This window comes from Leucoraja erinacea, chromosome 23, assembly GCF_028641065.1.
Source record: "Leucoraja erinacea ecotype New England chromosome 23, Leri_hhj_1, whole genome shotgun sequence".
In the NCBI taxonomy this organism is placed as follows: Eukaryota; Metazoa; Chordata; class Chondrichthyes; order Rajiformes; family Rajidae; genus Leucoraja; species Leucoraja erinaceus.
The window spans coordinates 27,898,918-27,913,999 of record NC_073399.1 but is presented as its reverse complement, the minus strand read 5'-3'; the positions used below and the strand labels follow the sequence as shown (position 1 = coordinate 27,913,999).

Genomic DNA, 15,082 nt, shown 5'->3' with positions numbered 1-15,082 from the left:
TTCACAACTCTCTGGGTGGAAAAGTGGAGAGAGGGAGGGAGGGAGAGAGAGGCCTACTCTTGCACCTATTGTTGCTGTTTCTCTGTTTCTGAGTTGTGCGTTTCCTGTCCTTTCAGCTGTACCAGGTGCCAAGTTGACCACAATGCCTGGACCGTACAAACAGGGAGAAAGTGTTTTGATAAACTGCAGTGCCCCAGAAAATTATAACGCACACTCGTTCCGGCTAACTAAAGATGGAACAGACACAGGGAGTTCCTGGAAAACCATTCAATTACCCGACTACACAGTGGAATTCCGCATCCCCAACATTAGCATGGCAGATAGCGGGAACTATAGCTGCAGTTACAAAGCAGAAATTCGCAATGAGACCTTCAACTCCAGCCAGAGTAACATCGTAGCTATCAACGTTGTTGGTAAGTAGAACTATGGTTCAGAGTTAGAGAGTGATACAGCGCAGGGGAAACAAGGCCCTTCGGCCCATCGAGTCCGTGCCGACCAGCGATCACCGCACACTAACACTATCCTACACACACTGGGGGACAATTTTACAATCTTTACCGAAGCTAATTAACCTCCCAACCCACACGTCTTTGGAGTGTGGGAGGAAACCGGAGCACCCGCAGAAAACCCATGGAGGTCACGGGGAGAGAACGTGCAAACTCCGTACAGACAGCACCCGTGGCCGTGATCGAACCCGGGTCTCTGCCGCTGTGAGGCAGCAACTCTACCGCTGCACCACCTGCCACACATCAGCCTACAGTTCCCTGAAGGTTATGAAATATGGATTTGAGTCGGACCAATTCTCTCTGTCTGTCGATTCATTCCGATACTCCAAACTCTGATCGTCCGCTCCGTTTTCCCGGAGATTTCCCGTATCCTGAGAGAGACAAGATTAGGAATCGGTCGGAAATGCAGAGAGATACAGCGTGGAAACAGGCCCTTGGGCCCAACATGCCTCATCTACACTAGTCCCACCTGCTGCCCGCGTCTGGCCCATATCCCGCCAAACTTGTCCTATCCATGTACCTGTCCAAGTGTAGTGATAGTCCCTGCCTCAACTACCTCCTCCGGCAGCTCGTTCTATACACCCACCCACCTTCTGTGTGGAAAAGTTGTCCTATTAAATCTTACCCCCCCCCCCCCCCCCCACACCCCACCTTAACCCGTGTCCTCTGGTCCTCGAATCACAAGATGTATTATAAATCAAACTTTTATAATGGGACTATTTTTGAGTTAGAGAATTCCAGGACAGATTGTTATGGATAAGTCTGCATGAATGTTTATATTATATGCACTATATATATTGTGTGATTTATAAATGAGATATATATATATACATAGGATATCCTGGTAGTTATATTGTAAAATTAAAACATTTTGCAATATAACTGTTGCGGGAAAGAAACATTTTTTTCTCCCCACTCATGGACTGTTTAATGCAAGGTAGCTTTTTTCTTCTGACTGTGAATTGCAATTTTTACATTTAGGGATAATTCTTGGAATTATGATATATAATTCCATTCCTCCCTAACATAGCATTTAATTAAACTTAAGGTGTTTAAACAGTCTCATTAATTATGGTGATGTGTTAAGGATGTGCCTTTAGGAAGGAGATGAGGAGGAATTTCTTTAGCCAGAGGGTGGTGAATCTGTGGGATTATCTGAGCTAGTCCAAGCCTCAACTACCTCCTCCGGCAGCTCATTCCGTACACCTACCACCCTCTGTGTGGAAATGTTGGCCTATTAAATCTCTCCCCTTCCCCCCCCCACCTTAAACCCATGTCCTCTGGTCCTTGTTTTCCCTACTCTGGACAGAGACTGTGCGTCTACCCGATCTATTCCTCTAGTGATTTTGTACGCTTCTATAAGACCGCCCCTCATCCTCCTGAGCTCCTAGAGTCCCCGCCTGCCCCAACCTCTTCCTGTAGCTCATGCCCCTCGAGTCCCGGCAACATCCTCGTAAATCTTCTCCGCGCCCTTTCCAAGCTCGACGACATCTTTCCTGTAACACGGTGCCCAGAACTGAACACAATACTCTAAACATGGCCTCACCAACGTCTTGTACAACTGCAACGTGACCTCCCAACTTCTAAACTCAATCCACTGAGGCAGAGAAGAGAGAGAGAGGAGACAGAGAGAGAGAGACATAGAGAGGGAGATGGAGAGAGAGAGAGAGAAGGAGAGAGGGAGAGAAAGAGGGAGGGGGAGGGATCAGATATTGAAGTCATGTTTCCCATCCAGGTCTGTCAACTGATGCCATATATTGGATTTGTTTTGGGATCGTCACTCCGATCATCATCATCGTTATCGTTGGATGGTATGTTTATCTCTCCCTCCCTCCCTCCTCCTCCCTCTCTCTCTCTCCCTCTTCCCCCCTCTCCCTCTCTCTCTCCTCCTCATCTCCTTCCTAAAGGAACATCCTTTAATTCTGAGGCTGCGCCCTCTGGTCCTAGACTCTCCCACCAGTGGAAACATCCTCTCCACATCCACTCTATCCAAGCCTCTTGCTATTCTGTATGTTTCAATAAGGTCCCCCCCTCATTCTTCTAAACTCCAGCGCCGACAAACGCTCATCATAAACGTTAACTCACTTGTTCCTGAACCCTCTGTCCAGAGCCCGCACATCGTTCCCCAGAGACAATGGACAATATGTGCAGAATTAGGCCATTCGGCCCATCATGTCTACTCTACCATTCAATCATGCCTGATCTATCTCTCCCTCCCAATCTAGGATTTATTGGAAGAAAACTCACAGATGGCCCTTGCAAAGATCATTCCAACCTGTCAGAAGGTGAGAGGGAGAGGGAGAGGGAGAGGGAGAGGGAGAGGGAGAGGGAGAGGGAGAGGGAGAGGGAAGTTTAAGAAATATCTTCTGAATAATCTAATCTTTATTGTTCTTCGACAGTGTTGTAACATTTGTATGCAAGAGTCGATGGAGAGAGACAGGAAACTCTCAAAAGCACAAAGACTGAAGATACAATTGAATGATACAGCGTGGAAACAGGCCCTTCGGCCCAACTTGCTCTTGAAAGAGCGATCAGTCGGATATATTAGTTTACAAAATTGTGTCGTTCTACAAAAGCATGATCTAGTAGAAGATAAGAATTGCTCCTGTGCCAAGTGTGAATGACATTGCAAATTATATGGAACACAATATGAAGAATCGGTTGTCTTTTTAATGAAGACATTAAGTTGGAAACCTGCAGAATAAGGTGGCCGATAGTGAGCTTCAAATGGGGGTGGATGGAGGAAGCATCCTGCTTGCCTGCTAGATTTTCACTTACTGTAACTGCAGGAAAAATGTTCCCGATGTTGGGGGCGCTCAGAACCATGGGTCACAGTTTAAGAATAAAGGGGGGGCCAGTTAGGACTGAGATGAGGACAAACTTTCTTCACGCAGAGAGTTGTGAATCTGTGGAATTCTCTGCCACAGAAGACAGTGCTGGTCAATTCACTGGATGTTTTTAAGGGAGTTACATTTAGTTCTTGGGGCTAACGAAATCAAGGGATATGGGGGAAAAACAGGAAAGATGTACTGATTTTAGATGAACAGCCATGATCATATTGAATGGCAGTGCTGGCTCGAATGGCCGATGGCCTATTCCTGCATCTATTTTCTATGTTTCTATGCTCGAGTATATGGCAATAAAACTCAAGCCACTTGATTTTGAAGCATTCATGCATGGTGGAGGTATAATGTAGTCATAGAGTGATACAGTGTGAAAACAGGCCCTTCGGCGCAACTTGCCCACACCCGCCAACATGTCCCAGCTACACTACCTGCTTTTGGTCCATACCTCCAAACCTGTCCTATCCATGTATCAGTCTAACTGTTTCTCAAATGTTGGGTAGTCCCTGCCTCAACTACCTCCTCTGGCAGCTTGTTCCATACACCTTTGTGTGGAAAAAGTTACCCCTTAAAAATTACCTTAAATACTTAAACAAAAAACATTGAAATCAAAAAGTCCCTACCATGAGAAGGGACACACCCTCACCCCCCCCCCCTTCCATCACCAAGTATCCCCAAGGCCAGTGATCAGTGATCGCTCAGCCTCCCCACTTTCAAAAACGCTCCGTGGCCCCTGGTTCAGACGGAGAGCACTGCCAGATGTGAGCGGGGAACTGAGGCCAATTGTCCGTGATGTCTGGATTCCAATGCTCAGCGCTTCATGTTTCAGAGTTGGCTAATGTTATTGATTTGTAATTAGCCTGATTTGTAATTAGTTGGCAAAACCTTAATTTATAAATCGGAATATCCAGGGGGATGGGATAAGTGTAATATTAAAATGACATGCAAGGTGTCACAACATACAGCCCTGATAACCCATTATTTCCTTCAATTAAATATTGGGAAGGTAGCTCTATTGTCATTTGCCACTCAACTATTATGTTTGTTTACCTCACTGACTATTTCTAAACCCCCCCTCAAATACCTTTGACAAGTTGAATAGAAATGTCCCCAATCTCGTTGTTTAATTAATGAAACAAAAATATCTCATGAGCAATGGAACAAAAAATCGCCTTTGGTACAGATTAACTGTAATATAATAATGTACGCATGTTGGTAGGTGCAATCAAAATAAAGATATTTTTATCATTTTGAATGATATGTATTATGAATACCCACAGAAAATATTATGTACTCTCATATTAACACATTTAATAGAATAATATTGCTTAAATATATAGTTATTAGATCTTGCGGAAAAGTCCCAGCTGAGAGGAAGACACCAAAATACTGAAGATATTGGGGGTGAAAATGACTTCAGGACAGTTTGTTAGGAAAATGAAGGAAATGGTAACAGAATACTTATACAGCTGAGTGAGTATAATTTTATGGATGAGAAATTGTGTTCAACCAATTGATGACTTATTTGACAAAGTAACTAGCATGTTAGATAACAAGGAAGCCAATGGGATCAGTGACGTGCCCCATAAAAGATCACTGCAGTAGATAAGCACCTGTGGACTTGAACGCAATAGGTTACATCCAGGGGGTCAGTTGTGGGGCTTTATGTGTGGGCCAGATATACTGTCAATGCAGAGGGGTTAGGAGCAAGGCAAGTGTGCATCCAGTCAAGGTCTGGAATAGTACTGGGTGTAAGGCTGGACTCAGGGTCAGGAATGAGAGAAGGTATGCAACTGGAGTCAGGGTCAGGACTAGTACCCGGTGTGCAGTGGGACCCAGGTTGGTCAACATGAGCAAGTATTTGATTATAATCTGATTTCCACACATGAATACACTAAGATCATTCATGTGCTGCACCTGTCAATCGGAACCTGGCTCTACTGTGGAATGTAATTTAGCCTAACCTTATTCATAGCTAATCCAATTTAAAGCATATTGTATTCAAGTGCAAGTTAAAAGACTCGCTAAAGTGTGCACCAGATTGCACAATTTCAAGCTCCCCCCCCCCCCCCCCCCCCCCCCCCCAATACCCCCCCCCCAGGAGCTACGCACCATTGGGCTTGGCCCCTTGCAATTTCTCATTCCCAACTCTCACCCATTGTTGGCAGCCCTGAGTAAGTTTCAATGAGGTTCCCCCTCATCCTTCTAAACTCCAGCAGTTACAGGCCCAGTGCCTTCAAACTCAGATCAAACTATTCTGCACACAGGTGGTGGGAAGAGAAAAATAATCTGTTGTGCTTGCGAATGGCTTGATTGTATTAATGTATGGTATGATTTGACCCACAAACAAAAGCTTTGTCCCATATCTCAGCACATGCAACAATAATAAACTAATGACAACTTGTATGACCATAAGGCATAGGAGCAGAATGAGGCCATTCAGCCCATTGAATAACCTCTACCATTCAATCATAGCTGATCTATTTTTCTCTTCTCAACTCCATTCTCCTGCCTTCTCCTAGTTATCTTTGACACCCTTATTTTATACACTTATATAGTTTCCTCTGGCAGCTCATTCCAGATACAGACTACCCCGTGCGAGAAGAAGGTGGCCCTATTAAATCTCTCCTCGTACCTGAAGCCTGTGCCCTCTAATTTTAGAATTCTCCAACCTAAACAAAAACTGAGCGTTCACTTTATCCATGCCCCTCGTGATCTTGTACACCTCAATGAGGTCACCCCTCAGCCTCTTTTGTTCCAAAGAATAAAAGTCCCATCCTATCACAACTCTCCCTGTAACTCGAGCCCGCACACCCAGGTAACATCCTGGTGAATCTCCTCTGCACTCTCTCCAACTTAATGACATCCTTCCAGTAGCAGAGTGACCTGTCTGGTCACACGGAAGATTTTATTCTGCAACTGAAGGCAGTGGCATAGCAGCTTCTACAGTAAATCCATCAAGAGGCTGCGACACAGTGGGGTAACCTCACAGCACCAGAGACCCGGGTTCAATCCTGACCACAGGTGCTGTCTGTATGGAGTTCGCATGTTCTTCCCTTGATCGTGTGAGTTTTCTCCATGTTCCTCCTACATTCCAAATAGATCCAGCATTCTACGTTAATTGGCTTCTATAAACCTTCCCTCATGTGTAGGATAGAACTAGTATAGGGTAATTGCTTGTGGGCCGAACAGCCTGTGTCTCCTAAATATAAAATCCAGCTGTCTCATTTAAAGGGCAATATTTATGTGTGAATGGGGTTGGTAGAGACCGTGTGTGTTCAAATGTCTGGAGTCAGCGTGGAAACCAGACGCTTCTGATTCAGTTGACAGTGTGACCCTACTAATCCACAGCTTGGCCTTACTAAGCCACATGATGTCATGAACAGAGGTTAATGTGCTCTGTTATTTCAAATGAATGAAAGTAATTTACTATGAACCAGGCATCCCGAATAACTGACCATTCGCAGGGAGAGCAGCCAGTAAATTGTACACTATTTACCGAGCCATTATTAATCTGCAATCGCTATCGACCAATGCATGTTCTAATCAGGCTTTAGTGCCTGCACTGATAGCCATGTAGATGTGGCCTTTGCAATCTATCTATCCCCTAATGCATTTTAATCCATGAACTAACTGTGTGCCAAACCTTTAATGTCTTACCATTAAGCGACACATTTTAGAACGCAAATTAAATTAGTGTAAATTTCAGACCCACCACCCAATGTAATTAAGCAGCAGATTGCAGAGAGGATGTACCTGTACAAGGATGCTGCCGGGGCCTGAGCTATCGGGAAAGGTTGGGCAGGCTAGGACTTCATTCCTTACAGTGCAGGAGGCCAAGGCGAGATCTTACGTGGTGTATCAAACCATGAGGGTAATACAGGGTGAATGCACAGAGTCTTTTACCCCCATGGTACGGGAATCAAGAACCCGAGGTCATTGGTTTAAAGTAAGAGAGGAAAATATTTAACGAGAGGCAACTTTTTCTACACAGGGGGTGGTGCGTGCAGTTGAGGCTGGTACTACAGCAATATTTAAAAGACACTTGAACAGATACATGGAAGGGAAAGGTTTAGAGGGATATGGGCCAAATGGGACCGTTAGAGGGATATGGGCTAAATGGGGCATCTTGATTGGTGTGGACAAGTTGGGCCAAAGGGCTTATTTCCATGTGGTAGGACTATGATCCATTTTAAGAATGCACACATAGCCAAATATTCATGGTGCTTGGTTAGAAATTAATTACCAGGATGTTAATACATCTCTCAGTAACAGTTTTGTCCTCTCGAGGGTAATTATCGTAGTGACAATACAATCAGAATTGCCCAACAAAACGAGGTGATTAGAACCACTCAGGTTGCTCACCGGCTGACATCATCAATCTCAGTTTAAGTTTGGATTGAATAGGCATTGTTTGGACAGGGATAAATCATTTTCACGATATTGGTTGGTTTTAGTTCAGAGATACATCATTGAAACCGTCTCTTCCGCCCACCGAGCCCACGCCGCCCAGCGATCACAGTTCTATGTTATTCCACTTCCTACACGCTAGGGGCCATTTACAGAGGCCAACAAATCCACACGGCTTTGGGATGTGGGAGGAAAGCAGACAAAACCCACATGGTCACAGGGAGAACGTGCAAACTCCACACAGACAGCACCACATTTCAGGATCGACCCTTGGTCTCCGGGGCTGTGAGGCAGCAGTTCTATCAGCTGCGACACTGCACGGCCCTTTTTAAGCAGGAGACTTGTCTTTTCTTTTTTCACTTTTAATTTCAAGTCTGTGTGCTGTGTTGTGACCAATTACCCTCCGGGGATGAATAAAGTTCATCGTATCGGAACAATAAAATCACAAAAAGGTGATTAAAACAAAGTGATTTTACACGAGTCACAAGGGGTCGGGGGTGAGCTATCCTGTCTGTCCACACTACTGCCCACCTGTAGTAACAGGGCCAGATAATCCCCAGTGGCGGTCTCTGCACACGGGAGTCCCCTCCCCCCTCCCCCTCCACATCAGGGACCCGAGGTGGAGATTGTTGCACAGAGCCATGCGGTGCATCACGGACTCCTCATCCGTCTGCACCAGGACGTGTACATCATGTAGATGGGATGTGAGAGGTTGCTGCCCCTCGTTAAATATCTGAAGGGGCTGCTCCTCAAATTCAGGCTACACTTCAGCCCCACTCCGCCAATCTTTGAGCATCTTTGGGGGGGGGAAGAGAGAAGAAGTGGGTCAGACAGAGAATTTCCTGGGGGGTTTACTGCAGGGCCTGGCCATCATGGATCATGCATTGGGCATCCAGGGGCTTCACCCAGGCCGACTGCCTTCCCCATTCTCTGGGCCTACGTCCGTGCCTGGATGTCTCTGGAGAGGGAGCACTCATTGTCTACAGGCACCGTGGCCACTTTCCAGGACTGCTGGGCACCGCAGGGGCCTGAATGCTTCTTGAAAAGTAACAACATTTTTGCTTTCATACTTGGATGCGTACGTACTATTTTAGATGACTTTGTCCCATGGTGTTTTAGTTGTCACTTTGTACCAGTAGATTAACTTGGCTAAAAGGGAACAAGCAGCCACTTCCCACCCAGAGCTCCATCACTACACTGCTCGTGTCACAGGCAGGATTTGTGTCAGTGCCGTTTCCTGCCACCATGCCCTGGCCTGCCGAGCCCAGCCCGAGTTCCTGTGTTTGCCAGACACACCCACAGCAAGTTTGCAGCTACACATCAGTAAGCCCCAAAACTCTCCTTACTGTTCACACATCAGGCACCTATTCATTCAACAAACTGGATAAATTATACAAGTTTAGAGATACTGTGCTGGAACAGGCCTTTCGGCCCACCGAGTCCATTCCGACCATCGATCCCCGAACACTAGCACTACTCTAGGGACAATTTATAATTTTTACTGAAGCCTATTAACCTACAAACCTGGACGTCTTGTAATGTGGGAGGAAACCGGTGCACCCGGAGAAAACCCACGCAGTCACGTGAAGGACGTACACACTCCATACAGACAGCACCCGTGGTTAAGATTGAACCAGGGTCTCTGGCGCTGTAAGGCAACAACTCTACAGCTGCACCACCTGTAGTTTAGTTTGTCACATGTACCAAGGTACAGGGAAGATTTTTTGCTGAACGCTATCCAGTCAGCGGAATTACAGCGGTTTATTTGTTTATGCCACGGTTGCTTGGGTGAAAGGCAAGGACTAGGGGGACTCGGTCTCTGTTGTGACTAGTGGGAGGGGGAGCAAGGGCGGAGCTGCAGGAAATCATGCCAGGACAGCATAGTCATGTTTTGTTTATGGCTAACGGTCCTTCGGCCCATCGAGTCCATGCCGACCTGTTATCCAACTGTAGAAGAAAGATTAAAATCTCCAGATACTTAATTAAGGTTGGAATTAAATAAGGTAACACAAGGGTGAGAGGATGCGGCAATTGGCATCTCTTGTTGACTGGCTGCAGAGCAAAACAGGCACCTTATCTCCTGGAATGTTTTATTTTTTAGTTTAGTTTAAAGATACAGCACGGAAACAGCCCTTTCAGCCCAACCAGCGTTCCCCGCATATTAATACTATCCTAGACCCACGAGGGACAATTGTTACATTTACCAAGCCAATTAACCTACATTCCTGTACGTCTTTAGAGTGTGGGAGGAGACCGAAGATTCCAGAGAAAACCAACGCAGGTTAAGGGGAGAACGTACAAACTCCGTACAGACAGAACCCATAGTCAGGATCGAACCCGGGTCTCCGGCGCTGCAAGACAGCAATTCTATCACTGCACCGACACGCGTTTACTGTCTCGGAATGCGTGGCGTCGGTGAACAAAACACAACAGCAATAGTAGAGCAGAAACGTTGCTGACAATGCCTGCTTGTGATCGGCTCAGGGAGGGGCAGTGAAAGATGAGATAAGGGCATCTTGACATTATTCCATGTTTGACTTGTATTAACCATCTGTTGTTGAATAAGATCATAAAAAAGTATATTATGACTAATGAAATAATTAATACCCATGAACGAGACATAAATAACAGGAAACGTTTGGCCAAGGATGAAGTATATTTTCCTATAATCGAATCTAACAGATAAAAAATTGTTTACTGGACTGTATAACTGTTGGCTAATTCTGCTGTAAAGACAGAACTGCCGCCATCTCTCCATATGCTGCAATAAATCCTCTTGAAGCGAAGCTCAAAGTCTGCTTTTCCTGTAATTTTCCTCTGTCAATTTCCTCGACACCAACTTTCACACCCACTCCCTCATTGTCGGCACGGTGTAGTGTAGTTAGTGTTTGTTCCAAGTTATTTGAACAAACTGAAGACTAAACCACATTTTTTCCATTTTTCGTTTATATATTTAATACAAATCTACCATGTAACTACAAAAAAAAAGTACCCAGAGCACTTCAAACTTCAAGGAAACAAACTAACTTCCACACAGATAATCAGAGAAAGTCCATACATAAAACAGTGAAAGCCCAATAATAATATGAACTTTGAGAGAAGGAAGTTGCAAGATTAACAGTGTAATGGTCATGATGGGTTTTTGACTACAAGGGACCACATTAATGTGTTAGTAGTTTCAAAACTGTGGTCACCCAAGCATTTGTATTATCTCCCGACAGCGACTACACTCCTTTATCTCACACTAACAGAATCTAACCGTTCCGGACTTCACAAATTAGTTAGATTCATATTCAGTCATAATACCCATATTAGTTAAACACTAAGCTACATATAAAGAATGTTCTTCCATCAATCTACCTCCCTCTTGTTTTGATCTTGTAACCAATCACTTCTAATTTAATAAACTAGTAACTAAAAGATATAAAATAAAATTAAAATTAAAAATAAATTCTATATTTGAAAACGGAGGAGGTTAGGGGTTAATGTCACAAATGGAAAACAGAGGAGGTTAGGGGTACACTGTCACAAAAACAGCATCACTGGACATATCCAAGACTGAAGAATCTCAGGACAAATGGAGGCTTGCAGCATTGGATGCTTACTGCAGTTCAACCAACCTGAAGCATTAGTGTGGGACGATATGATATAGATCATGAACATTAATAAAGTTTAGAACAATTGTCCTTTATTTGTCTTTTGCATATGCATCAGTTCATTGGAAATGCCACCCTGAGCTGGCACTGTGACAATCTGTGTGCCTTGTTCCATGTACTAGTATGTTGACAAAGCCTCTGGGCTGGAGATGTCACAGTGACAGATTCAACAATCACAGTTCCAAGTGGCAAAAAAACATTTGGTCTAATTTAATTTGATATATCGGCTCAAAACAAGTTATTTTTAAGTTCCAACCATGTAAATATATTCCTGATGTTTCTACGATTTAAAACTATTTTAGAATCCATCTTTCTTTAAATTTGTGAGTTGGAACTCAGCGAAATCACTGCAAACGACAGATTTTAAGTTGGACCGTAATAGATACAGAAGTACAGACACACCACATTTATAGACAGGTAACACATTTGAAAGGTTAGTTCAACACCTCCTTTCAGTAAAGGAATGAAAGACAGACAATATTCACGTCAACGCAATTACTCTCAAATGGCGAAACACTGCATCCTAAAAACTCGGAACCCTATAATTGTTGAGCAGTGTCTTAGTGTATCAATCCCCTGAAAGCTACAATTACTTTGCAAAATGTTTGATGTTCTCCATTGTCCTGTATATGAAAACATTAATAAATGGACCCCACATCCTCAAATACTTTCAACTGACAACCAAAACACCACAATAAAGCATGTTGTTTTCCCATTAAACTGTGGCATAGCAGAGTGAGTGAATGCAACACTTGGCCACGTTTTTCTAGGGGCAACATTATCCACACAAGAATGAAGACTAGAAGAAAATCTTCCATTGCATGCCCAAGTACTTTTCCCTCCCTCTTTGCCCCAAAAATCACAAAGCCATCCTGAAAATAGATGCTCAGATGTTCTTTGTTACAGAAAACTCACTATCCCTGGCAAGTTATAGCACCAGGGATACAGTCTGCAACTATAAACCCAGGCAGCAATGATCAAAGGTCGATTTGACCATCCGTGGCAATGTGCAGGCTACAAGCATGTTCTGATCCAAGGCCGACACAGATTGTCACAGGTCAAAGGTCAGCAGATGCTGGTCTACAAAGGAGGGCATAAAATGCAGGGTAACTCGGGGTGGTCAGACAGCATCCCTGGGGAACACAGATAAGTGACATTTTGGGTTGGTTCATTCAGAAGTATTCACCTATCCTTGTCCATCTATGCTGTCCGGCCCACTAAATTACTTCAGCATTGTGTGTCCCATTAGGTGTTTCTCATTTCTTTTTCCCTTCCTTTTTCGCTTGGATGTTTGGGACCAACATTAACCCCCAACTGATCAGCCGATCATCAATTAAAACTTGCATCTGATTATTGCTAACATTGATAATTGCCTCATTAAGTATCTGTTCATTTAAAACAAGGCCTGTACAAGGTGTTGAGACACAACACTGACCAGGCACGACAACAGACCAAGTTTCACACACGTGGTCAGAACGGAACGCCACCCATCTGAGACTTAGCACAAGAACATCGACAAATAACATTACAGGATGATGCAATCTTCAGTAACATTGATACAAAACAGCCAATAATCGCAACACTGCTCAAATGTATTTGTTTCTCTGGCCTTGCATGTACAGAGAGAAATAACATTGCTGCTCTGCACCCAACAGGTCCAGTCTGTGTACTTAAGGAAAGGCAAGTTGGCCGTCATTAGTAAATATACCGCCGAGCTCTGCTTTAATGAATATGCATTCTACGATTTGTACAGAACATGGACAAAACTCCAATGGGGAGACCACCCCACTGGGAGTGGGTATGAATCACCTGTTTGTCGAGGTCCTCTATCAATTACTGTGGAATAGAAAAGGGCAGCCGAACCACAACAACCCCAGGAGGTGTGGACCAACCAACACTGGTAGTTGTGATGTTACGGAAGCAGAATTTCTCAGCAACACACACTTTAAGATTGAACTCCAGTTGAGAATTGATCAACTGGTCTGCGACTCATTAGTGTCTGGGTAGTTAGATCCTACATTCTACGTGAGTTGAGAACATACATTCAGGATTAGGATGGCGACAAATAAATCCCAGGAACACCTTGTCATTTTTTTTTATTTTTTTTTTATATAAACGATAGGAGATTTCAAAAATAAGATGGAAATCAGATAGGAATATCAATACATTAGGTAGAATTCTGCAGGAAATCATAGACAAACTACACTGAAAATGTGTAAAAGAAAAAGCTGGGAGAGGGAATGGATGAATTTGGTCAAGTTAAGTTTCACCAGGTTGTGAAAAGCAATTACTTGTGACAAAATGGCATCAGGAAGATATTAAACATGGCCTCGGATGTTGCATTCTTTATGTGTGTGGCTTACAGCATGGACGTGGCCTACAACCTCTCAAAGCATCCAAATGTGGAGGCTCTAATTACCCAGACACTAATCGATCATAGACCAGTAGATCAATTATAAAACACACCAACTAGAGAAAAAAGGCTTCTACAGAACGAGTTTCACATCTGCTCCTCTCCCCACAGTCCACACATTATTAGAACATTTCAAAACAAACCTGCATTTTTGGTTAATAAATATTCTCTGCAAATTGCTGTATAGCGTTGGTCATCGTGCCATTTAAAAATGCTTTGCACAGCAACATCTGCAGATTCAAGCTTGAGCAAGTTGATGAATCTTCTCTCACTGAGATCTTTACATTTGTTTTTTTAAGACATGCAACAGATGGGTAGTGGAATTTTAGTGAAATAAATCAAATTCAGCGTCAGCATGTTGGCAAAACAGGTGTCAGCCAAACAAGAATGGAAAATAAGGCAGGGTGTGTAATGACACGCCAATGTACTGCTACTTTACATTGCAATTCACCCAACGGAGATCTTGCAGTGCAGAGATTGGTGGCAAAGTAAAGATGTGAAAATGTAATCATTTATAGTCTGCAATCTGTATCTGAATTTTCTAATTCAAAGAAGATTCCTATGCTGGTGATGTTTCACATTGGGCTTAAGACTTTTGTTTTAATTTGTGCCTTAGGTTTAAATATGAAGCAGCCTATTTATTTGGAGTCAGTTACATGAACACCTTCCAACAAAGCTCAGTTTATACAAAGACCAAAATCAACTAGAAAGTTGTATAAAAGGGAGTACGTGTGGAACTTGTTCAACGTGGCTTTAAACCTGTAAAGTATACAGGTTTAATTCTTCCAAATAAAGTGCAGCATTAATGATCTTAATTGCTAATCTCTGTAGTTAATACATATTATCCCCAACAAGAAATAGCCAATGCTTAAATTCCAACCGTCACATGTTTAGGTAAATCCTCTTCCCCATTTATAAACGACACGACCCGTGAAAACTTGCGGCAGCAATAAGTGCCTGCGCTTTGCACGTCTCACAAGTGAGCAGACTTTCCTCTAACAGACCCACAGATTTTACTTCTGCAACTTAGTGCATTGGTTCTAATGCCACTTTAAACCCAAACAGCTGAGCAAACAGATAATTCCTCCAGCGATTTGTAGTTAACTTATCCAACTGCATGCAACACCTCACAGCTTCACTCCTCAGTAAACGTTGTTGTGGATCTTCTTCACCCTAACATCAGGGACATTGCTGTTGTGTTGCCTGCTCCTTTAAATGTTCCTTGGCAAGAACAGTCCCTGTTTATTGGTTTAC

At 43.6% G+C, this 15,082-nt stretch overlaps 1 protein-coding gene across 2 annotated transcripts in view; it reads left to right on the top strand.

Moving 5' to 3' along the window:
• LOC129708432 (uncharacterized) overlaps nt 1-3,920 on the top strand; it is a 6,445-nt gene extending 2,525 nt beyond the window's left edge. The window contains exons 5-8 of one of the 2 annotated variants that reach the window (XM_055654183.1): nt 117-413; nt 2,242-2,317; nt 2,732-2,791; nt 2,906-3,920. In XM_055654183.1, coding sequence (XP_055510158.1) covers nt 117-413; nt 2,242-2,317; nt 2,732-2,791; nt 2,906-2,972 — 500 coding nt within the window. In that variant the 3' untranslated portion in view covers nt 2,973-3,920. The remainder of the gene's footprint in view (nt 1-116; nt 414-2,241; nt 2,318-2,731; nt 2,792-2,905) is intronic. The other variant, XM_055654184.1, reaches the window with a different exon arrangement.
• The last annotated feature ends 11,162 nt before the right edge of the window (nt 3,921-15,082 follow it).